We start from the raw sequence: 25,636 nt of genomic DNA on the forward strand, positions 1-25,636 counted from the left end.
GGTCTGATGCTAGGCTTTGGAGCCTCGTAGCAGTGGAGTGGAGAGGAAAGAATGGTTGCCCTGAGAGAATAGTGCCGCCCCTCCACCCTGGAGAAAGCAAGGGGATTTCAAGGCTGGGGAAGTATGGAATGGGATATCGTCCTGCCCACAAGTCATGGAGTCCTGCCTGCCTGCCTGCGACAGCTTCCTGTGTGTGTCCCTCTTCCCCCAAGACCTGCAGTCACACCAGGAGTCAGGGTTTCTTTCCAGGAGCCCAAGTTTAGTCAGCAGCTTATTCAGGGCACAGTGACCCTCAAGGTGGAGGGAGTCCTGGAGGAGGTAGGAGGAACAAGAACGAGGGGCACATACTGCAGTGAAAGGGACCCCATGCCCATGCTATCACACATACAGGGGAGTAAGGAGGCAGGTGACTCTTCTAGACTCTGGACAAAGATGGCTGGCTCAGATGTCCCAGGATGTCGAGGATGAGACTCAAGAACTGTGTTCCATGCTGATTCTAGGATCTGGGAGATCAAAGTCCAGCTCCTGCAAGGCCCAGCCTCTGCATAGCACTGGCTAGCTGTGCAAGGGCCGTATCATCATGCGGGTGGCACGCAGTGAGTAGGTGGTGCCACGGAATAAGTTCCAGCGAATACCATTGGCCTTGTGCAAGTGCTGGTCAGCTGGGTAGTAGATGCCGTTGAGGTTGGAGCCACCACAAGCATCAAACCACCACCCTGTGGAAGAGGGGACAAGGATTGATCAGTACTGTTGCTGCCTTGGGGAACTCTCTGGCTGGGGAGGAGATTGGGGCGCAACTGACCCTCTGCTCAGGCAGGGGCTCTAAAGGGCACCAGAGGGTTCTGGCTACCCCTCCAGGCCCCTCTGGACCGCCTTTCTTTTTCCTGACTCCTTTGTGTCCTGTGTCCTTTCCTCAGTGACCTCGGATCTTTCTGTACATATGTGGAAGCCTCTGTTTCTCTCAGGAGCCTTTCCCTCTTGATGGCTTGTGTGTGTGTGTGTGTGTGTGTGTGTGTGTGTGTGTGTGTGTTACACTGTGTGCATGTCTCTGGTTGAGGTCTTTCCTCTGGATGTCTGTCTCTAGTCTAGGTCTTTCTGTCTCCATGAAGAGTCTTTTTCTGGCTATGTCCAGGGCTGCATTTCCTCTTCAGCTCTCCCTCTGCTTTCCCTGATGCAGTGCAGCTCAGTGTCCACTGCTCTCATTTCTATCAGCCTCTGTCTCCCTTTGTCCCATCTGTCCCTGTCTCCTCTGTCCTTCCTGCTCTGTCCCTGACTCATTCCATCTCCCTCTCTCTGATCTCTGTACTAGCACAGGAGCACTGTTCGAGACAGCATTGATGGGGAGCTGTCCCCTGACTCCTCTGACCTCTGGGTTAGGAGAAGGGGTATCCTGAAGGGGACCTTAGGACCCTGGTGGGGAAGGTACATGTGATCCTAACTCACCTCCAGACATTATCGCCGCACAATTGCAGTTGCAGTTGTCATGGTCTGCGTCACGGGTGCTGAAGGTGTTGTTCCACAGGATCACCTTACCCAGTTGAGACATTACACCACTGTGCCCATTCACAAAAATCCTGATGCCCGCCCCGAGGCAGTGGTGGGAGAGAAGACCAGAGTCAGGTCATGGCCATGTTGAGGAAAGACCTTCAGTGGGGACACTGTCTCAGCTAGGGTCTCCTTCCTATTGTCCTTGGATGGGACCTCAGCCTGACCATTTTCCTCCAATCTTCATCTTCTTGCTGCCCCTCAAGGACAAAGCATCTACTGTGTGCTGGCTCTTCTCCATCTCATCAGCTAGGTCTTGTGGATAAATCACAATGACCATATTAAGGACAACAGCTGACAGTTTTAGAACCTCCAGCAGGGGGTTGGGACTGTCCAAAGTCCTTTGCAGGGATGGACTCGCTCTTATCTAAGCCTCTCAACACCCTTTCCACATGAGATGAGATCCCAAGAGCACAAGAACCTGCTCAAGGTCTCAAGACCAAGGAGGGTCAGTGCCATATTTTGCTCTAGCGTGGCCTGATTGGGGAACTACATGCATTTCTGTACCCAATAACCATCTTGCACCTGGTGGACCATACCACTCATGTCCACTTCTCTCTTCCAGAAAGCCCTCTCTGATCACAGCAACCCACACAGATCTATACCCAGGGCACCCCAGCTTGGTGACTTTCACATCTGCAGGCAGTTCAGGGAGGAGGAGTTATATTTCTTGGCCAGGGTCCTGGCAGGCATGGCTAAGGCTGCCTGGTGCTGGTGGTCATAAACTTGGATTCAAACTTCAGCTCTGCCACCCAGAGGCTGCATGACCTTGGAAAAACTTCTTTACCTCTCCAGTTTTATCTACGCAGGTGTTAACCACAGCAATACTGATGGCAACCTTGCTCATTGTGTGGTTTGGTGGCACCAGCATGTAGAGAGTACAGGGCAGTGAGCCCAGGTCACACTTAGTGTTCACTGTTATTGGGCCCCTGGCACATGATCAGGCCTGGCAGGGAGACTGGAGTGAGGGGCTGTGCCTGGGGGTTGTTTGGGAGCAGTTAAAGTCCCATGGTGGGGGGGGGGGGAGGAGAATGGCTGCAGATATGGCCAGAGCTGCTCAAGGATGCCCTGATCCCCAGGGCAGGGCCTGGGAGATGCCCCAGGTGCAACCAAGGTAATGTGAGTATATCAAGATCAGAGTTTCTCAGAGATGCAACAACATGTGTGCAATAGTTTGGATAGTAGGGAGACCTGAAGTCAAGTCCAGGCTACCTAATATGTTACTTTAGCCAGATGACTTAAGTTCAGTGCCTGAGAATCATTTTACAATAGTAGGCACAGTAATGCCCACCTCAGAGTTATGGGAGGAGTTAACAGAGTGTCTGGAACTCTGTGGGTGCTCAGGAAATGTTCATTTCTTTCCCTAAACACACAAGAACCAGACTATGGAGAGAGTAGGAAAATGTGAAGATTTTGCAGTGTCCTCATATCCAAGCCCATTTTAATTTGGAAGCACAGAGCTTCAGAGCAACTTGACCTTGATTTACCCAGTGAGAGCTGCCAAAGTGCCAGGAAGGGTCCTGGTCTCTCGTCCCTCATCCCAGGGACACTTCTACCTCACTCCAGGGCACAGCATGGACTGGACAAGTCATTTCTTCCTGGGTCTCTATAAATGACTGACCTGGAGTGATTGCTCTTGAATGTTCCCTTTCTACTCTGGGATGGTGGCATCAGTGACATTCTCTCCACCCCACCAGTGGTCAGGATGTGCTGAGTGCTAACCAGCTGCCTCCAGATCCCATGACGTGGGCTCAAATTGGGGACAGATGGTAGAAAAGGGAGACGCCCTGGGACTGACCTTTGGTGTAGACTCTGTAGGCTCTAGCCTTGGAACCCAGCCAACCCACCAGGGACCTTCGCCTACCCACCACCTGGGCCCCAAACCCACTTGTAAAATTCATCCTCGCTGCCCAGCTGGAAATGCTTGAAGTTCTCTTGGTTTGTGCTGCCGTCCCAGTCTTCCATCTCCAAACGCAGAGAATACTTTGCCCTGCTTGTGAGCTGATATACTGCCTCATTCCCCAGCCAGTGCTCCCCAGCTGGGTTGCCGAAGCCCTATGGGGGTACAGGGGGACAGGGTGAGACGAGTCCTAGGAGGGAGGTATGTCCCTGGCTGATCAAGGGGCCTGGGCCAGGGTCTGAAACCACATTCCAAACTGCTAGGTAGTGATCATTGTGAGCAGTCTGGGGTAGGAGAGTCCCCACCCAGAGGAAAAATGACTACCACATTTGTAAATGTAAAAGTACATTAAAAATAATCACATTTCTCCAAAGTTTAGGAATGGGCACAACTGTTCCTAAAGTGGGTAACAGAAATGAGAATATGAAAATATTTAGGGGGCTGTTGATTGGGAGGGGTCTGAAAAAGGGTTCTAGGGTGCTGGGAGGTTTGCATGGCTAGCTTTCAGAGGGTTCCAGGGTTAGTACATATGTGACATTCATGAGCCTTACACTTAATACTTGTGTGTTTAGCTGTGTTAAAACTCAGTAAAAAAAATAAAGATTTTAATCAGTTACACAAATGATAGAACAGACTTTGTTCAAGGACAGGGCAGGCATTGCAGAATTTCAGCAATATAAAAATGTATGAAAATGTAAGAGCACATGGAGTGCCTTGTCACCCATGTCCAGAGGCAAAAAACCAAAGCTCTGGGCAGAACAATAACTCAGCACCAACGTCAGGGGACACTCGAGTCCTGCTCCCTATTTACAGGATGAGGTGCCACTTACTAAGCGTTGACATCATTTGTGTATTTCTGTGTCTGAAATACCTACTTCTCTTTGCATTTTTAATGATTTTTTAAAAACCCATTTGGCTCAAGAATAGCCATTACTTAATATGATATTTGTATTTATCAAATGGAACAGAAAGCAAACAGAATTAATAATACTATTCTGTGTCCTTATGGATACCTTTCCTTTTCTTTTACTTTTGAAAAGGTGAAGACCATTTAAGACACTTTGTGAAAAAATCTTCTACTTAACATTTCATTAAAAAAATGGAAGGCTGCTGGGCGTAGTGGCTCATGCCTCAGCACCTGGGAGGCTGAGGCAGGATGATTGCTGCAAATTCAGCCTGAGCTATGCAGTGAGTTTAAGGCCAGCCTCCACTACATAGTGAGACCCTGCCCTCAAACAAACAAATAAACACACAAACAAATATTGGAAGGCAGTCAGGTAGTATATCTTATCTCGAAAAAGGCACAAGGCCTTTGAACGATCTATTTTAAATTACAGAATTTGTCCTGCAAATGTGGTCATAGATGTATAAAAGGAGAAATAAATTTGTTTAAGCAATGTAGCCAGAGGTGTGGGTGATACTTCTTTTTTGGTTACCTTCTTTGTATTCTTAAAAAAAAAAAAACTTAGCAATGTTTTCTAAAAAGCGAAATGAAGGTTAACATTTCATTCCTAGGAGGTGTGTCACAAATTACAAACCGAGGTTTGTTTTCAGGGTGAGGGGTCCTGGGAAGAGCACGGACACTGGACAATCTGAGGGTAGGTGGCTTAGGGGATTGATGTCTTTTTCTGAGAAGGGTGAGGATGAACCAAACCCCTGCCCCTGGCAACACCCCAGCAGCAGCACTAGGCCTCAGAGCTGCAGAGACCCCTCCACCCTGTCCCAGGGCAGCAGTGTCACCTGCTTGTATTCCTGCCAGCTCCGCTGGAAGTTCACTGTGCCATTCTCACGGCGCTGGATGAGGGTCCAGGCGCCTCCACTGGTGTCCATCACACAGAACACCTGGGGGAAAGAGGAGCTGCTGAAATCCCCAGGTCACGGTCAGGAGACAGGTCTAAGACAGCATGAGGGCGACTTGGCTGATGGAGCCCCCCACCCCCTGTAGAGTAAAAGGTGGCCAAGGTGATGAGAAAGATCCAGGCTCCCATACCCCATCCATCGTCATCATTTCCTAAAGTGACAGGCCAGCGATGCTCTCCCACACCTGCCTTATCCTCACTTGTAAAATGGGGCTGCTTATACATTTACCTCTGTGCCTCAGTTTCTCCACTGGAAGCTGGCATTACTGTGAGAATTAAATGAGATGGTCATGTGAATGTTTAGAGGAGAGCCCAGCACATACCAGGGGAGAAATGAATGGAAGCTTCTTACTCCTTATTGCTGGAAGGATTAAATGTGGATGTGCATAAGGGCTTAGCCACCGTGTAGCAGCAGGAAATGCAATTACTGCTGCCCTTCAGGGCACAACGGTTTGCTGAGCACCTACTATGTGTGAGGCTCTGTTCAAAGCACTGGGGTTGCTCCCATGGGAGAGACAAAAAGAATCTTTTCTCTCAAAGAGCTTACCATCTATCACAACTACATTTTTCAACTGAACTTCTATTCACACACTATTTTTCCATCCAGCCAGTTCATGTTCAAGATTCCTTGAATGTAGACTTGGCACCTGGCCCTGTACTGGATGAATTATTGATGAATCAGAGATAAATCATGCCTCAGACTGGGTTGGTCTGGAGGAAGCTATGAGAGAGCGGGAAGACAACTGATTGTGAACATTTGAACAGCTACAAGGAGGGGCCCCAAAAATCTTCCTGGAGGAGGTGCTCCTCAACATGGCTTTGAACAACAGTGTGTCTGTGAGAGAGAGATGGGTGGAAGGTTTCAGGAGAGAGGCAGCAGGAAGAGTAGGGGCTTTGAGGAAAGAAAGGCCAGTTGGGAGAGAGAGAAGCAGGACACACCAGGGTGTGCAGGAGGCTCAGAGGTGAAGAGCTTGGTTCACAGTAACACTGAGGCTTGGGCGCAGATCTCTTTCCCCCTTGGCCAGCTCTTGCCTCTTCATCAGTGTTCCAAAATCTCATTCATTTTTACCTCCCAAATCCTAGCATAGTTCCATTTTTACAAAGCAGATTTATTTTAAAAAGTAGTGTCTTGAGCCAGGCGTGGTGGCCCACACCTGTAATCCCAGCCCTCAGGAGGCTGAGGCAGGAGGATCAACATGAGTTTGAGACCAGCCTGGGCTACACAGTGAGACTCTGTCTCAAACAAAATACGAAAAAACAAAAATAATGTCCTTATATTTAAGGAAATGAAATACTTATTACAAGGAAGTCTTATCAGTATCATAAATGGAAAAGTAGGAGTGTCTTTACATGATTATAAAAATATAATGAAAACAAAATATGAAATTCTAGTTAGAAAGTTTTGTCTCTCAGCTGATCTGTTTGTTAAAAGGGTCACTTAGCACATGTGTGAAGAGTGTAAAAGACACTCTGGGGACAAATGGAGCCCTTCCTTGGCATACTCAAACGGTCAGAAGCAAAGTGCAGAGGGACTTATGGGGCAGGCCTGCTGGATGGTTGCTTCTTCCCTCCCCTTTCTGGCTGCCCCAAGTCCTAGCTGACATCCCCTCTCCTCCAACCCCTCCCCACCTGATGACTGAGCCTGTAAGCTCAGGGCCACCTTGGGAGCCTCTTATTCAAGAGGGCAGTGTTTCCATGGGCTCTAGTCACTAATGTCCTGCATGGAGCAGAGATCCAATTCCTGCCTTAAACTGGAAATAAGCCCTTTTTTTGCCAAGACTCTAGAGTTTCAAGCTTTATGTGATCTATCAGAGTGAATAGCCTTAATCAGCACAAAGATATTTCTTGGAATTCCAATGAAAGGCCTCTCTAGCAGGTGACACTTATACTCCCATGAATTCTGCTTTGCCCCAAGACCTGACACTGCGTGTATGGAGTGCCAGAAGGCAAGGCACCCCTCTTCAGTGACATCTCTGATACTGGACAAAACTCAGTTCTGATGTGGGATGGTTCATCTCACAAGCCCTTGGCTCAGCGTCTACTGATACCCACAGTCTCCACATGCTAGGATCCTCCTTACCCTCTTGCTCTCGTTCAGATTTGGTATGTGGATGGTGTAGACGCCGTCCTGATTGACTCCAGACCTACGGATGTCCTCACAGTCCTGGAATACCTGTTCATCTGCAAATGTGCAAGCATCGATGGGATAAAGCAAAAGTCATGTGGAGATGAGCAAAGAGAGGGCGGGGACAGGGTGGGCTCCTGTGTGCAGGCCCTGAGTGAGGAGGTGCAGCGATGGGAAGACGAGCCAGGTTCCTAGAAGAGGGATAGTGGGCTGGGACCCGAGCAGTAGTTCCTGGGTAGAGGAGGGGTGGTGGCCTGGGCACGTGGAATAGCATGATAAAGGCTCTGTTATGGATTAAAATTGGTGGTCAACTTAACATCAGCTGAATTAAATTAGCATGGTGCTGAGTGCAGATGGTCCACCTGAGGAAAACTGCCAACATAGAGAGGTGGAGAAAAAGAGCGGGGCATTGTGGGTTTCCTAAGTGTTGCTGTTTTGAGCCATTGGTTCTCGTAGAGGAGGTCACGGCTAGCTTCTCCAATATGAATTCAGTCATCATCATTGGAGAAGCTCAGGACCTTTTGCTGAGAGTGGCTGTGGTTCACTTTGGGGAGCTTTGCTCCTTACATTGATTTTTGCTTCCTGGCGCTGGAGGGGAAGATGTGTGCTTTTTAATCTCCAGGAGAAGCTTGTCATGCTGGCTTCTTGGCATGTATTTGACTGCTATCGTCAGAAGAGCTTGGGACTTCACTGTCGCTGAGGATGGCTGTGGTACTTTTCAGGGCAGCCCTTGTTCTTATTTTGAGCATTGCTTCTTGGCTTCACTGCAATAACCTCAACCCACTGGCACAGCTCCTTCACCCTGCTGGCATAAACTTTCTAGCTTCCCCTGCTGACCTTTGGGCCTTCCCAGTGCAGATCGTAAAACAGACTGGCGTGAGGCCTTGTTGTGAGCTCTAGATCTCCAGTTTGACTTGTGGGAGGCATTTTCATTGGCTCTGGGTCTTTAGCTGGACTCATGCAGGACATTGTTGTGGGATTCAGGCTCTTGGCTGAATATTCTGGGGCTTTAGTGTTGTGGATAGATTTGTTGCACATTCTTCTGTTTAACTCCAGATGACCATCATAAAATAAAATTGCAAATTCTGTGTCCTGCATGTAATCGTTCTCCCTGCAACCACTGACTAGAATAGGCTCTGAACAGCTCTGAACAGGTCTGTTGTAAAAGGCACAGGGGCATGGAAGGTTGCTGATTTAGATCACTAGTGTGGCCTCTTAGTCGGAGCACGCCCTGGCTGCTTGAGGAGACAGGGCAAGGAAGGAAGAGAGCAGAGAGCCTGTTTCAGCAGAGACAACTAGCCTGTGTGCCAGGCTGTGGAGCTCAGTCTGCTGTGCCCAGTAAGAGCACTGATACCAGGATGGGGCTGGAGGGGCAGGGCTGCAAGGCAGTGAGGCCAGAGAGGAGGCACCAGGCTCTTGAGAAGAGAGGGAGGGGAGCCTTCATCCAAGTTGCTTCCCATTCCACAGACCAGGAGGCTGAGTTTGAGGGTACAGTCTACCCTTCTTGGAGTGTACTAAGGTAGAGGACATAGGGCATCCCCACCTTTTAGCCTGGCTTTACCTGCATTTCTGGGCACAGGACCCTCATTTGCCCTCCCAGGGACCTCACCCCTGGCCTTCCAAATTCACGTTTTTTTCCTTTCACTATTTTAGAGCTCAGGATAGTACTGATATTCCTGAAACCTTAGCAGGGCCCATGGGCCACTGGAAAAAGTGGGCGTTGATAATGTTCACTGCATTGCATGAAGTGCATGCATTTGAAATCCTCCCTCTAGCTCATTTAGTAGGGCCAATTTGAGATGTGGGCGGTGGTTATATCAGAACCCAAACTCTACGTAGGCTGTTACTCAAGCACAGCATAAAGTCTCAGATGCAGGTGTCTTGTGGTGAATGATTGACAACTCCTGGTCAACTTAACACTCAATTGAAGTGAATCAGCATGGTCCTGGGTGTAGAATGCTGACCTCAGGATTATTCCCAATATAGTAGGAAGAACTGGAGAGGAAAAAAAGGTGTTGGTTTTGCTGTTGCCCTTGGCTCTCCTGGAGGAGCTTGTTGAGCTGCTTTCCTGATATGAACTTGGCTGTTCTCATCTTCAGAGGAGCTCAGGACCTTGTTGTTACTGAGGATGGCTGTGGTACTTTTCAGGGGAGCTCTGGTTCTTACTTTGAGCATCACTTCCTGACTCCAGTGCAGATCCCTTAGCCTACTGGCATCGATCATTCTACCTGCTGGCATAGACTTTCTAGCTTTCACCTCTGACCTTTGGACCTTCCCAGCCAGACCCATGAAACAGACTTGCATGAGACTCTAGGTCTTCAGCTGGGCTCATGCAGGATGTTGCTGTGAGATCCAGGCCCTCAGATGGATTCTCTGGGGTCTTCAGTGTGTGGATAGATTTCCTGCACTTTTGTGTTTGACTCTCATGGCTATTATAAAATAATAGTATAAATTATGTGTCCTTTATTAAATTTCTTTCCTTGCAAACCCTGGCTACAACATACTTCAATACCAAGGAGGAACCAGGAGACTATCAGGTAATGGGAGATCCTGTTTGGGCTTCACATCTGAACTGTGGCTCATAGGTCCTGCATCTGGGACACTTGTCTGAAGGGGGCTGCTGTGCCCATAGCATCAATAGGAACATTAGGACTTGTGCATAGCATTTCCCAGACAGGAGTCACTACTGCCACCTGCCAGCAGTCCCCAGCTCCTATAATACATGAGAGCTGAAATCCAGAAAAGCGGTGGGAAACTTTTGGCTCAGAAGTGATCAGGGACATGCTTTCCCTGGCAAGGCAAGTGATGAGCTAGGAGCAGGCTTGAGATTTCTAGCCATCTTTTTCATGGCTCTGGGCACTGTAAATTTCCTTTGTTAACACCAGCAGCGATGACAACAGTAACAGTAAAAGTGAAATGAGCACCAGTGTTGTACTTCAGGGTCCTTACATGCCTGTTTGTATTTAGGATAAATCTTAGAAGGTGGCTGGGACATAAAGGTAGAGTGAATGGCTTGGATATACAGCTCTGTGTCATTCCTTTCTGGGCCCCCTCTGAGTCTCTGAGATGGGAATCTGTACCTGGATTGCCCCTTTTGACCCCAGGTACCTTGCTAAGCTCTATTGTGTGCATGGTCTTATTTCATGCTCTGTGACCTATTTCACATTTTATAACCAATCCTCATTCCACAGGGAGGACAACTGAAGGTCTGAGAAATTCAATAAGTATGCAAAGGCCCAGTGGTAGAAAGTGACCCAGCCAGTAGTGGAACTCTGCCAAGAGGCCATGCTCCCTTCCTGTCACTCCATCTTTGACTCTGTGCTTGGGAATGGAGTCTCTATCAGAAGAAAAACACTTTCCAATTGTCCTTCCTGGGTGAGAGTGTAGGGTGTTTGGGCAAAGGATACCAATGGTGAAGTGCTGACACAATTTCTCAGCCTTGCAGGTGAGCAGACTTTTGGCCACACTGCAGACTGGCTTAGTGGGGAGCAGCAGGGAGAGAGGAACCCATCCCTATAATTGGGCTGAGCCTCAGATCTCACATATGGGGCATATTATTCAGCCTCAGTGCCAGGGCCACACACAGGCCCCCATGGGTTCTGGTTACTCTGCAGCTTGTGGTCTGGAGGGCATCCAGTTCTTCCTTGAGCCTCATCAAATTAAGTGGAGTTCTCTGCCCCCAGTCCCTGTCAGCCACAATACCTGGAACCTCATCACTCTTGCTAAATTCCTTGTCCTTGAAGTCTTCCTAGGCCCCCATTGATGTCTACTAGCAGTAGGATCTCCTATCTGGCCTCCTCTGGGTTCCCTTTCACTCAGCCATTCTCTACTTCCTAAAAGGAGGGCAACCCAATCCCACCTATGCACCCTTCTGATTTCCGGTGAAAGTTCCCTCTCCTTAGCCGTGCTGTGGGGCTTCAGAAATGCTGCTAGCAGGGCAGCAGTAGGCACTCAACAAACAAATATTTCCTCCCACCCTGTTAGCTCCACAAATCTAAGTTTGTAAGACACAGGCCATGCTGTGTAGACTGCTGAATCCCTCATACCCAGCACTGGGCCTGGCACCTAGTGGGTGAGGAATCAACGTTTGTTGATATGTGAAAGTGGAATCAGGAACCTTTGGCCCTAAGCGGGCCATAGAGGAAATAGTGAGTGTTGAGGAGCAGGCGAAGCACTGTGCTCTATTCTCAACTGGGTGGGGAGGCCATCTGTGTTCTTTCTGGTTCTCTTGCGCTTTGAGGTGGGGACTTCACAGCAGAGAAGTCTTGTTCTCTATGTGCACTGAGTCCTACATTGCCACTCTATGAGAAACGGAGGCCCAGGAGTGTAGTGCAACACAGACAACTGGGGCTAAGTGCTAAATCCTGAAACCCAAATTTGTCAGCTGGGTTAATGCTGTTCTTAACACCATCACTTCCATTAAACACATGGGGAAACTGAGGCCGCAAGTGGGATAGGATGTGGAGTCAGGAGGCAGAGTCTAGATTGGTTTCTCTTAGGACCACTGTTCTGCCCATTATTATTACTGCTTGTTGTTATTTCTATGTCCAGAAGGCCAGGAGGGTTTGATCTTTTCCAGGACAGTTCCCAGCCCAGAGTGACCCTGGAGACGGAGCAGGGCTCCTTTCTGACTTCTGCCCTCTTCCTCAGCTTCCTGCCTGGCACACCCTGCTTGCTCACCTGGGCTCGGCTCCAGGATAGTCACCAGCTGCTGTAGATTCTCCTGGAGCTGCTGTTGCTTCTGCCATAGTTGGCTGGAGTTTCTGCTGACAGCAAACATGCTGTGCTGGATGCTAGCAAGGGTGCTGCCCTGGTTGCTCAGTAGATGGTACAGCTGATCCTTCTCTCTATGGAGGCCCCCCAGTTGGTTTTGTTGCTCAGCCTTCAGGTCATGCAACTGAGTCTCCAGGTCACTGCAGGGCAGGTAACACATGACTGAGACCACTGCCCAACCCCTCCTTCGGAGCCTCACAGCAAAGTCCAGAGAGGTTGAGTCAAACATGCCTGCTTGCTTGTAGGGGGGTCCAGAGAGGTAGGGTCACACATCCCACAGGCTGTGCCCATAATAGGCAGGGGACTACTATGAGGAGGGGAGTGGTGAGATCTGGGGCACACTGGAGGTCAGGTCAGACATCTGGGACACCAACATCCAGGTAGCCATTGTCTGGCTCCAGATCCCTATTGGTTGAGGGACAGGCATGAGAGGGAGAGTTTTATTCTAGATCTAGTTTTACAGACCCTTTCTCAGACTCAACTAAACCCAGCCAGGGCACAAGCCCTGCCTCCAAGCCCCACGTTATAATACAAATTGAGTATTTGAATTCTAGAATTCTAGCTGTCTTCATGGACCAAGAGTTTATTAACAATGTTTTCCATCTCTATGTATTTTTATGCAGTTGCCCAATTCTGAGTGATTGAAAATTACCCAGTTCTTGCCACATGAAGCTTAGGGAATGAGAATAAGAATCTCTGCCAGCGGCATTCAGGTCAGAGAGAGGATGGAACGTACAGCCATGTCCTGAACCAGCCATGCAAGCAAAAGCATCTTGCCTCGTTGACAGGGTTGTTCACTCAGTAGGTTTAGCTTCCCCTGGAATTCAGACCTTGGTAATTTTTTTTCTCTACTCAGCTGTAAACCAATAAAGGTAAAAATCTGCCTTGGATATCTTATTTTTCTGTGTTATGTATCCCATGACTAATCTTTTCTATTCCCTGATGTATTTTTGCATACAGGGAAGGAACTCTGACTTTACAGACTAGAACGTGGTAACTGTGGTGTCCTCAGGGAAGGGGATCAAGTAGATTAGATCAGGTTTAGTTCCTTGTAAACAGTAAAGCAAATTAAAATGTATGGATGAATTGTATGACTTGTAAATTATACCTCCATAAAGCAGTTAAAATTTTATAAACAGAGAAAGACATTAGCACAGGAGAAAGGATCAGTGTCCTGAGCAAAGAACATGCCCCTTCTTGGTCCCTATTCAATACTGGGGGCTGTGACCTAGGCCTGCCTGGCTCTCAGCTCATCCCTAACCCAATCTCCGTGGCCACTCTCCTCCAAGCTTCTTTGGTCTCAAGAGCCTAGTTGTAGTACTTAGCGGCCCTGGCCCAGTCACAGCTTCAGTCACATCCCCCTACACTGGTCCCTCTGCCCTAATCCAGGCCTTGGTCACATCCCAGACACTAGCCCATGTCCATCTGCCAGCCCAAACCCAGCCCTAGCTTTAGCCCAGGTTCTGAGCTCAACCCCTTCCCTGGTAGGACCGTGTACCTACCTACTGCAGTTGTGCAGCTGGTGCACTGTGTGATTCTGCTCCTGCATCTGCTTTTCCAGCTTTTCAGTGGTCTGCATAATCTCCAGCATCCGTTTCTCCATGTTCAGTGTCTGGCTCAGGATCTGTCTCAGGATGAAGGAGTGTGGAGACTCACTATAGGAGCCTACCAGTTGCCATCTACCGGCCCACAGGATGTCATTCCTGACATTTGCTGACCAAAAGCCACTGTCCAAGTTGTTAGTTCCTGTGGCCACTTGTGCAGTCACCTGAACACAAGTCCCACCCAACTGCATGATCTGCTTCCTGCCCTCCCTATCACTGCATACAACAGTGATCCAACATCTGTTCTATTAATAAGCACTGTCAGCCACCCCTACCAAAAGGCCCTGACCACTTCCCTCCAAGACCCCCAGTGTGGCACTGGTCTCTATGATCTCTTGCTCAGTGCCCAGCACTGGCCTCCTCACACAGCTCCCTGGTCTATATTGCCCCATAGTCGACTCCCTACTTAGAAGCCAAAGATATCTCCAAATACAGGTCCTCTGCTCACAATCCTCTGTTGTTCCCGCAGAGACCAGGGGGTAGAGAAACCACAGGTAGTTAGGATAAGGACCTGAGTAAAGTGAGATAAAATCTGGGAAAGTTGGAACAGAAGGGGAAAGAGGCCCCACAGAGCTAGAGGACAGGAAAAATCTGTTCTCCTGACACCTAGTTAAAAATGGCAACCCTTTTGTTTCAAAGAGCCAGGGCCTGGGTAAATTGGAGATATTCCCTGGGAAGCTGTGGTGTAAGTGAAGTGTGTTCTACAGTCAGAGGCCTAGCTAAAAACAGCAACCACATTGCTTTACTGCTTTGTTTTTCCAAGTCCACCAAATACCTCACTAAAATTTGTATATAAACCCCTGAACTGGGATGCCTCTTTGATATCCTTACTTGGAACCCCTCTCAGCTACCTAGAGCTTTTGTTTGTTTTCTCTGTTGTAGCTTGTGCCTAAATGGCCTTCCCCAGTCTCATGCACTCATCAGTGAGGTTGTTCAGAGGTGGCTAGATCTAGGGTGTGTGAATATGGATTATGGGTATTGGGATAACTGGATTAGTTCACTGATAGGTGTAGCATAATTCTGAATGTGGCTGAATGGATTTACTGAAGACAGAAGAGCCACCCGAGGTGTGAGTTGCAGCAACCAATAGGCTGTAGCCTGAATTTGGAATAAAGAGGGAAAGGGAGGCTCATTGATGCTGCTTGCTGTTTCTCCTCTGCATGCCCAGGTGCCATGCTGCCCTGCCTGGAGCCAGCAATCTATGGACTGAAACCTCTACACACTGTTAGTTAAAATAAACTTTTCTTCCTTTAACATGTGGGTATTTTGTCCCAGCAATGAGAAGTAACTAGACACTCCATCATCTACTACTTTTGGTTTGTTCCTCACTTCTGTGTCCATTGTCCTCATTCTCTGTCATCCTCAAAATGAGAGTCCAGGGACACTTTGGTGCCCAAGGTGGAGTGCACTTCTTTATGGAGAAGTGAGTGTGGCAGAAGGACTGAACCTCACTTTCATTTTCTATCCTTTTTGCATTCTAGGAAATGCTGATACCCTGTCACCAGTTAAAAGCTACTACTCTTGACATGGTAGACAGGTTCCACGGCAACCTCCCAGTTAATCTCTTGCTGAACCCCTGGGGACATCCTCTGGTGGCAACCAGGTCCCTGCAGCCCAATAGGGTGTCCAGCAGAGAAACTTCCACTTGCCTGTCACATCCAGCCTGCACTCCTCTGTGAGAGGAGAGCCAGACCCTCTCAGTGCTCTCCTGGTATCTCCTTTTCAGGGTGACTTGAGACCCCCTCTGTCAGAACCTTCTCATTACACTCCATTAACAGTTGAGCTGTGAATATGGGCTGATATAGCAGACTCCCTCTTCTTCAGATGTGTCTTGATAGATTTAGTGGGCTGGGAATTGGTTAGGACCCCAACTCACCTTTGAGGCTCTCTCAGTGCTGATTCCCCTGTTGTCTGGCCCTTGCCCTACCTTTCATGGAGCTAGTTACCTAGTAGAGTGTGCCCTGGGTTCCCTGGGGAAGGTATCTTACAATTACGGTTAAGGCTGAAGATCACAGTGGGACTAACGTTAGAACCTCACAGATGCCTATCACCTTAGTCAGTTGATGGGTGGGCTTGTCTCTTAAGTTTTAGTCAGGTGGCCTGCTGTAGGGATCAATATAGATTCAGTTTCAACCACTTTCTTTCAACTCTGGGAGAGAAATTTCTGTTTTTGTGGACAACAGCCACTGGGCTGCATTCTTAAGAATTGAGGGGGAGGGCTGGGGATTTAGCTCAGTGGCATAAGCGCCTGCCTTGCAAGCAGGCAGTCGTGAGTTCGATCCCCGGTACCGATAAAAAGGAAAAAGACCAAAAAAAAAAAAAAAAAAAAAGAATTGAGGGGGAAAAAACTTACAAAAAACTGGCTATCGAGGAAGCAGTTTACTATAATAACTCTAATATAGAGGCATGGGCGTGGTGGGTCAAAAGAGCAGTATACCGTAATTACTCTACCTCAGAGGGCTCGAAGGAGCCTGTACTGTGGTGATGGCTATTCCAAAATTAAGGTCTAATCCTCTTCTAAACAGTCCCAGCTTTCACAGTGTAGAAGGGTTTCTCTCTGTCTTTCCCCTTCTGATTATTATTGGTATTTTAATGTATTATAAGAGATCTGTTATGATTCACCTAAATAATGCTAATTAAAGACCTCTAGGAAAAGTACTGACTAGTGTATTTATAGTATAAACCTAAAGCTATAACCTCATTATAGCTCAGCTTGTCCAATATATCTGAGAGTTTGCTCTGACTTAAAAGTAATTGTTTTGTGTGTTCTACGTTTCTTGCTTGTTTAATCACTGATTCAGCTGTTTCACTAAAGCTTTTTGAGTTCATAACAATTTATTTTTCCTTCTCTTTTTGCTTTTTTGGTTATGTTTGTACTTTTTGTGAATAATCAGTTCGATAGGTTTTTTGAGACAGCCAAGTTCAATCAAGACATTACAAGATGAGGGCTGATAGGCTTGAGGCTTATGTGGGGCTTGTGAATAAAAGCTTACAAGCTTTGTACAATAAAGGATGTAAGTTTGTAAGTTTTTTCCCTCTATAATTTGATGAATATCTGTTTCTGTGTATTAACTTTCACATATTATCCTCCAAAATTTTTATTTAAGTTGGCTTATTGATAGGTGGACACTCATTATATAGCCCAAATGCTTTTGTTCTCATGGCTTAGTAGTGAGCTAATTTAACTTGTTAAATCAGGTAAGAGAAAAGATGTCTTTGAAATTGGTGACATGTTTCCATCCAGGTTTGCTTAGTGAGATAGTATCAAAATTGGTTTTATAAATACAATGTTTGTTATTGTCTGTATACCATAACTTCAGAGTTTTTCCTTGGTCTGAAATAAAATACATAGTTTATAAAAGTATTAATTGTTAGGATTTGTTTCACATGAGTGATCAAAAGTGATTGTTAAGATAAATAAGTGGGGAGCCCTTTAGCTTGGGGAACTGCTGGATGCAGTTCCCTTTTGTGACTAAAAAAGCAGCTGCCTAAACTGATACATTCAGCTTCTCCACTTCTGAGTGTGTTTCCAGTTTTTTCCCCAGGGTCTTATGGTGGCACCCTCCCAACAAATCTTATCAAATATATAATCAGAATATATATAAATTGGTTACAATTAAAAGGTTGAGCTTTCTGTGTCTAAAGCAATAGGTTTCCTTAAGGTATTAGATGTTCTTGGTTAAATTTACAAAACTAAGTTTATAAAACAGGAATAGAGGGATAGAGGTCAAGGCAAGACACCAGCCTGGGTACCCACCCACTCACTCCTGGTTACCTGAGCCTCCATGTTTATCAGCTTGAGGGTCTGGGCTGTGGTCTGGGCCATCAGGCTGGTGCCCAGCTGAAGTATGAAGTCTGTGTGTTTCTGGATTATGTTTTGCTGAGCCTGCTGCAGCTCCGTCCTCAGGATGGCCTGGATGTTCTCCTCCAGCTGCAGTGAGACAGTGGATTGGGTCATGGAGAGGATTTAGGCAGCTTCCGTCCCTCCTGAGTGTCTCCATGTGGAGCCACAGAGCCGCTAGGGGCTCAGAATGTGCCAGGCCAAGTGATCCCCACCTGCTGCCCGCACTGTCCCTGTAGCTTCTCCTTGCTTTTCAGCCTCCTTCACCCTCCCCTTGGCAGCCAGAGGGATCCTGTTAAGTCTTAGTCAAGCCACACTCTCTGTGCTCTTAGGGACCATCCCAGGGCTCCCATCTCACACAGACCAAAAGCCAAAGTCCTCCCTTTGGGCTTCTTCATGCCTGAGCCTCCCACTATCACTCTTGTTACCCGTCCTACCCTATGTCCCTCTCTTCCTCCTCTCCACGTGTAGAGCCTCTAGAATATCCTTGCCACAAGCAAGCCTGTGCCACCTGAGAGCCTTTGCATATGCTGTTCCCTCTGAAACATTTCCCCCAATCACCCTAGCCCCATCCAAATGGCTTAGTCAGTTCCTCTTGTCATTTCAGATCTCTCGGTCCACTTACCACTCTGTCAATTTGTACTGCTTGTCTATCTCTTTGTTCTCTCTTGTCCTCTAGAATGTCAAACCTATAAAGGTGGGAACTTGATTTTGTTCACTACTTTATCTCTATGTCTTGCACAGTGTTTGGTACACTGTGCTCAGTGAATTGATGCTAAAGGGGAGGGCCAGAGCACAGGCCCTTATGTCATGCCCTGGCCCCAGCTCCCCAGGGGAAAGCAGCCAGCAGGGGCGCGCACCCATCTTTCCCTTATTCAGGTTGCAGGTCCATCTGCCAGGCTGTGCTTTCTAATTCCTGGCCTTGTCTATCTGCCACACAGTGTCGGACCCTGGTCCCCAAGGGTCCTGGGAACGTGCATGCTGTCATTCATTTCATGGACAGGGCTGCTCTTTCCTGCAAGCCAGGAAGCAGGGCTGGTCTGACACCAGGCTCCAGCTGTAGGGTGAACAGCACGTCCTCAGTCTCAGAGCCTGCAGGCTGTGTGTGAACTCGCCTTCCTTCCCTCTGTCCTCATTCCATGGCACCTTCTCTTCTGCTCTTGCTGGCTCACGCCACCATCTCTACCCTGTTCCTGGCTCTTTCCCTCACCCTCTCACTCAATCTTAGGGAGATTCCACAGAGTGAGTGGATTCAAGGGTCTCTAGGAAAGCCAGGAGTCCTCAGGGACTGGAGGCCAGGTGGCAGCTGCTGGCTTCTTCATCTCCTCCTCTCCTTGGTCTCACCGGTGCACTCCCATCCCTACGTCTTCCAGGGATACCTTTACAGATTGCATTTCATTGTCTACCCCAAAGGGGTGCACCTGGTGATGCTATGGTTGATTAGAGCAGGACTTTTCTCTAAGTGGGTACAAAATTCAGCACCACTTGATAGCTGTTTAGAAACGCAAGTTTCCAGGCCCACCCAGCTCTATGACGCAGGGGCTCAGGCATCCCAGCAGTCTGCCCTTCAACAGCCTCTGGCTCCGTCTGACACTGGCTCCAGGGTGAGAAGCCTGGGCATGGAGACTGCGAGGAGCCAAAGCTTCCCCAGCCCCTTTAGCCCTCAAGTCTTGGTCTCCTTTCTCAGTGTCATCACCCCTGTCAGTCCCTCCCAAAGCACAGAAGTGCTCTCTCACTCGCGCCTGAAAATCACCCACAGCCCTGCCCGCTGCCTCTCTAGTTTCTCTGCTTGCTGAGACACAAAATTATTTTTTCACCTCCATGTCCACTCTACCCTGTAAAAAGTTAACATATACTTTTGGTGTATCTCATATATACAAAAATATTTCAAAGAGTAACCTCTAATGTTGCATCCTTTTCTTTTACTACCCATCATCCACTCCAGCCCCGGGAATCCCCCTTGTTCTTCCATTTACTTTGCCGTGACCCTGCTCGTCACCCCCTTCAAGGGACACTGCTTGTCCCGTGTCTGTTGCTGGGCCTGCCAGTGGCATAGCCAGTGGATGCACTTTCAGAGGCTTCTGTCTTGCTGTCCCTTCTGTCCCTGGCTGCTGCTCTGCTTTATCAGGCTCTTGCATGTTGGGGGCTTTGATGGCCCAGTGCTAGGACTTCTCTCTCTCCCCTGTTTCCCCAGGGCAGTGTCCTCAGGGTGCAATCGCGGGGTCTGAGAAGAGAATTCAGTGGGCCCATGAACCTCAGGAAATGTGTAATTAAAAGCTATCATTTCCTTTGTTATGAACTTCGCCCACAAACCAGAGCTGTCCTATAGAGATCACAAACATTTTCATATTCAACAGTGGTTCACAGTGTCTTCAAAGATGACTTTTTTCTCCCTATAAATTTGAAATTATGGACATTATCAGGTCTACCACTGGGTAATGCTTCAGCATTATCACAAATTTGCTTTTTAATATTTTAGTTATGATTTCAATATTATTTTGGATTCCTATGTATTTGTTTTATGTGCTTTTGGAAGGATTTATAAACTTCGCCAGGCACCAGATGCCAGAGGACCCAAGCTCCCAAATTGTACAAAGGCCCTGCCCATGGGCTGAAGCTGCTCCTAGAACTTCCATGTCCTCTGTGCTGACAGTGCTGTCACCATCTTCCACCTGGACTTCCGCCCTGGGTGTCCCACCTTCTTGGCTTCTCTGTACGGTTTCCAACACTACCTCAAGCATATGACATAAATAAAGTGGACCTCTGATTCTTTTCATTCCCACTGCCCTGTCCCTGAAGCTCTGTCACCTTTTCATCTCAGTCATTGCCTCTTTTCATTTCCAAAGCACCAAACTCAGGTGTCAACCTCGAGTTCACTTTTTCTCACCTGCCACGTCATTCCTGTACTAAGGTCTGCCTGCTGTGATCCCATTATGAATGTTTGGTCCATTTTTTTACTCTCTCATCTTCTTAGACACCTCTTGTGACTCTCTCCCTTGCTAACCTAGTTCCTGAGATCCTAGTGTGCAGCTGACTGGGGCTATTAGCCTGGGCAGAGCAAGTAAAGCTATGCTAAGCTGGGCTTGGGGTTTTCCAGGCATAGTAACCTGCAGGTTCTGGCCTTCTACTCTAGATAGTCAAACAGCAAGTTCATTCCTGGGTTGAGACTTCCTAGATCTCCCCTATGACTGCTCCTCAGGAGCTCTAGTTCAGAAGATCTGCCCAAAGTCATTTTTTGTCAGACTAGTTTCCAAGATTCTTTGCCTGAGGGTCTGCAAAAGTAGGCTGGGGACTCAGGGTAGTTTGAGGTCATCTTGAGAGACTGTAGCTCCCTATGCATCCTTACTAAGTTCCCCCTGTTCCTGAGGCTGCAAGTTCCTGGGCAGGACAAAGAATACCCACAGCTGGATCTCATCACACAATTTGCCATGGCCACCCACCAGCTGAGGCCTTGGGATGAATAATTTGGGCCATATGGATCCAGTTGAGCTGGGCTGGATCTCTAGAGGTCCATACTGGCCTGGAGAGTGGGGGATGGATATGGCCTAGGGCTCAGACACCAGGAGAAGGATGTAGGAAGGTTTCCAATAGAGAAATGGACCAGGAGCGGACCTGTGTCTTCTAGGACCTCGCCCAACATCAGGATTGGAAAACCCCTTCTCTGTCACCCTCAGGCTGGGAAATCTGAGGACTGACACAGAGAATAGGTTACATCTTCTCACCTCCCCTCCAGCAAAGAGTTTGAGCTTGGGAGCCCTTGGCTATCATGTTCTTGGCCCTGGATTCCAGTTCTGCCTCTGCTACACTCTAGCTCTGGCTCTTGTAGAGTACTCTGTGTCTCTGAACCTCACATCACAAATCTGTGGCATAGCATAGTAAACCTTATTTTTGTTGGAGAGAGGGCATTTGAAAAAGTCCTAAAAAAGAAGGAAGAGAACTTGGACAGATAGATCGTGGTTGGGAAAGAGAAAGGATTTTCAGAGGAACAACAGATTTCAATCTGTGCATGAACAACTTCCACAGCCAACGAGCTCTCCTGGAGCCTGGTTTTATCCTGCATTATTTATACAGAATAGACTTTGGTGAATCAATAAACAAGTATGGCCCAGGTATCCAGTGGGCATGACTGAGAAATGAATAGGAAGGCACCATTCATGCAGGCAGCACCGTGATGAACCTTGGCTACACAATACTGAGTGGAATAAGCCAGATTCAGAAGGCTACAGCTTGTAGGATTCCTTTTTCTGTGATTTTCTGGGAAATCAGAATCTGTGATTATCTGGGGCTGAGATCTAAGGTGAGGACTGACTGTAAGAAAGGGAAGTTTATGGCAATGTAGGCAGTGTCCTATACTGTGCCTGGGGTGGTAGCAGGACTGTATGTTTGTGCAAACTCATAGAACTGTAAGTGGAAAGGGTGAATTTTACTACATGTGAATTATACTTTAATAAATAAAAAGCCCCATAACACCTAACACCCAGTGCTTCCCCTGCCTTCTCATGGGCACATTATGTAGGGTTGTGCCCTAGGTGCCCAAAGGTGCTAGGCATGGAGGACAGGCTCTGTCCATGTTTGTCAAAGGAACACATGGGTCAGCTTTATAAGGGGCACTGGATTTCCACAGAATAGGTATTAGGTAGCTGGATATAAGGTTGGGCCTGTGGGCTCAGCCATGGAAAGAGATGGGAAGGGACTGGAGAGTCAGAGAAGGGATAGCCAGCTACAGTCAGAGAAGGAGAAGAGGAGGACACAGACTCAGAGGCTGGAGGCAGGGAAGGTGTCCCTGGGGTTGAGGCAGAAGGAGCAGGTGGTGAGGGAGAAGTCAGCATGGGGTGGCTGGAGGAGGAAAGTTCTAGAAGGAAACAAGACTCTAAGTGCTCATGTAACTATTCAAAAAATATTTGGATGTGTGTGTGTGGAGGGGGCAGTGTTCAAGGTGGGAAAAGGCTCCCCTAGGGAGATCTGAACTACCTGTTCCAGGCATGGTTATCAGGAACCATTTTATCTTTTGCTGTTTTGTTTTCCACAATTTACATATGAGGAAAAGAAGGTGTTGAGAAGATGAGTTGAACAGCTTGTGTATTGCAGAGGCTGGAGTTAAACGGGTCATTGAGGTGGAGAGTGTGGAGAGGAGCGGGTAGAAGAAGGCTGGATAGACATGAGTGACATGTACGTGTGTATAAAAATGTCACAGCAAATTGCACTACTTTGTGTAATTAATATGCATTGTAGATTCTAATTTTTAAAATGCAGGCAACTGGGCTCCAAAGACCATACTCTTTCTTTCTTCTGTCTCTCTCTATTTCTTTCTTTCATTTCTTATTTTTTTTTAAGTATTGAGGACTGACTGACTGCAGGGCCTTCATGCTGAGCTACATCCTCAATCTGAGTCTTTTCTTTTTTCTTTTTTTCTTGAGATGGAGTATTGCTAAATTACCCAGACTAAGCTTGAACTTTTGAACCTTCTGCCGCAGCCTGTCAGAATGCTGGGATTACTGACATGCACCATGACTCCTGCTACGACCATACGTTTAACTGGGAGAACAGGCTACCTGGGGCAGATGACTATGGCCCCAGTTATCCCTCACCTGGAACTTATGCCCTTGTGCCATCCTCTCTGTCACTGGGACAGGATGGGGTACAGAAGAGATATTGGAGCATGACTTCTACCACTAGACAGTGTCTATTTTGGCTTCTGGCCTTGCCCTCTCCCTCTCTGATCACTTGCTCTCGGACAAGTCAGTCACCAAGTCCCAGAGGGGAACAAGATCTCCACTTGTGCCAGCTTCCAACTGTACATGCACTGTCCCTTAGTCCCACCTGCAGTTCAGTGCAGCCACCACTGGCTCCGGGTACACATACACCACACCACACATACACATGTCACCCATGGCAGAGCCGCCTGGTCAAGCTGCTCTAGAATCCCTGACCCTTGTTTGCTATAGCACATAATGAATATATGGCTTTTACAGTTTTCAGTGGCTGCACTCTTTGGTTCCTGGTGCCTTAGTTCCACAGGTTGGCAAGTCAAGTCTCCATTCAGTGTGTCTCAGTTGCCTCATATTGACCATGGGGCCAGCTTGTTGTCATGAATCTGCAGCCTATGACTACACTCCTCTCTGGTCGGCTCCAGCACTCCTCTCATTCAGCTGGGCCCTGGTCACGCTCTGACCCTGGACTTCAAAAATTCCAGGTTCTTTGTCTTGCCTTCTCTGAGTAGCCAGGCCCGGTCTTCCTCTTGTGTTTTTCTCCTTGAGAGATATTCTGTTGCTTTTCTGGGTCTGGGCTTAAAGCAGGCAGAGTGAGGGGGCAGGAAGCCTGACCAGAACCAAGGACTTGTAGGGTCTCAAGGAGAGTTGAGCTTCTAAGGACTCATTTGAAGCTTCTGCTCCCCAACAATGTCATGCAACTTGTAGTTGCTGAGCTGAGTCTGATCTGGCCTGAGCCACTGTGCTGGGGGGTAGGGGGACCTGCTCCTGTCATGGCGTGGCCATTTCCTTTCATGTGTGAATGAGCCTCAGTGGCCCTGTGGGAAACTGAGGCTCTGGGAGGAATAAAGGAGACACCTTAGAATTCATACTCCAAAGCACTGGGGTTCCAGTCTAGTTTGCTCTAGGGCCTTGCACAGTACTTGTGCTAGTAGGTGCTTATGAGGACTTGTTAAATACCTGTGACTGTCCTGCCTTCTGCTTCACATCCATGGGAAGGAGAGATGGACAATGGGGAATGGCTTGGGGGAGGGGCACCAGGCCCATTCTGTCATCAGGCTGTGGAGGTCCCCATAAGGTAGGGAGGGTTCCTCCTCAGCACTGGTCTCCTGTGGTTGTTTGTGTCTCAGGAACCTTGATATCTCAAGGGTTTTGTCCACGTAGGGTCCAGTGTTGAGTCCTCCTTATTGAATCCCACATCACAGAAACTGGAAGTTCCATTGGGAGGAAATGAAGCCCTCTGAGGTCTCTCCCTGCCCCTGTGAGTCTGTCTCTCCAGGGAACAGGACTATCTTTCCACTTTGGCAAATGCCTCCTGTGTATTTGGTAAATGCCTACATTCAGGACACTGTTCTGATCCTTCTGTATAAGTCCCTGTTTCTACTCACTGAGCAAGGAGCTGTTGCCAACTCATTTTATAGAGAATCCCAGAGAGGATAAATAACTGTCCAGAGACGGCAGCTCTTCCTGGGAGCAGCCAGTGTGTCTGGGTGTCTGAGATCTGGCCCTGCTGCAGTAAATGGGCCACACCCCTCTCTGCCCCAGCCGATCCCCATCTGTAACATGGGCACAAAGGGGCCTTCTTCATAATGGTTATGAGTATGTAGTCTGGAGTCAGTCACTGGGTTCACTCCCACTTCTCTCACTTCTTGGCCCTCTGTTTTCACACCACACATGGGGATCAGAACAGGTTTCATGTTTTAAAGTATCAGTAGTTTTAATGAGTCACTAGTACCCATGGCCTGGCTCAGGGACAGCCTCAGGTGTATGCACACAAGAAGACACACCCTAGAAGACAGAAGGAGCAATGGTGGCTGTCACACTGCCCTGTCAACAGAAGCAGCACCAGACACATCCCCGGCCTCCTCCTGTGGCCTCATAGCAAACCCAGGCCTGCACATATCACCCCTCCCATTTGGGAAGTGGGAAAGCACAGGCCCATTTTGCAAACATTAGCAGAGCTGTGGGTCTTACAGATCCAAGCCTGAGTGGACAGAGCTAACTGTAGAAAGATGCAAGTGTGACATCCTGCCTGTAGGAAACAATATCACCCCTTACCTAGGGAGGATGAGAGGTTAGGAATCCTAAGTTCAGAGCAGTGCTTTCTGCTGGGAGAAGGGAGCAGAGAGGGGCTAGAGGATTGATGGCTTTGGTTTTTTAGCTGGGTTGTGGGAATAAGACATGTTATTTGGTTTTTCTTTCTATATTTTCATGCATCTGAAACATTTCAGTAAGAAACTTAAGTGCTCAAGCAGAAGGCAAGGAAATTGATGGGATGCTG

General features: G+C 48.0%; 1 protein-coding gene across 1 annotated transcript in view; it reads right to left on the reverse strand.

Annotated features, from left to right (window-relative positions):
* Positions 1 to 393: 393 nt before the first annotated feature.
* LOC100714243 (angiopoietin-4) overlaps positions 394 to 25,636 on the reverse strand; it is a 32,845-nt gene continuing 7,602 nt past the window's right edge. Inside the window, exons 2-9 of the mRNA XM_023560116.2 lie at positions 17,582 to 17,737; positions 13,705 to 13,826; positions 12,110 to 12,342; positions 7,385 to 7,485; positions 5,186 to 5,287; positions 3,430 to 3,600; positions 1,444 to 1,528; positions 394 to 716 (exon numbers count right to left, since the gene is read on the reverse strand). Of these exons, the coding sequence (XP_023415884.1) occupies positions 556 to 716; positions 1,444 to 1,528; positions 3,430 to 3,600; positions 5,186 to 5,287; positions 7,385 to 7,485; positions 12,110 to 12,342; positions 13,705 to 13,826; positions 17,582 to 17,737 (1,131 nt within the window). The 3' untranslated portion in view covers positions 394 to 555. The remainder of the gene's footprint in view (positions 717 to 1,443; positions 1,529 to 3,429; positions 3,601 to 5,185; positions 5,288 to 7,384; positions 7,486 to 12,109; positions 12,343 to 13,704; positions 13,827 to 17,581; positions 17,738 to 25,636) is intronic.

Source organism: Cavia porcellus, unplaced genomic scaffold, assembly GCF_034190915.1.
Source record: "Cavia porcellus strain 051 isolate PalLab524CR breed Dunkin Hartley unplaced genomic scaffold, mCavPor4.1 scaffold_5, whole genome shotgun sequence".
Classification (NCBI taxonomy): Eukaryota; Metazoa; Chordata; class Mammalia; order Rodentia; family Caviidae; genus Cavia; species Cavia porcellus.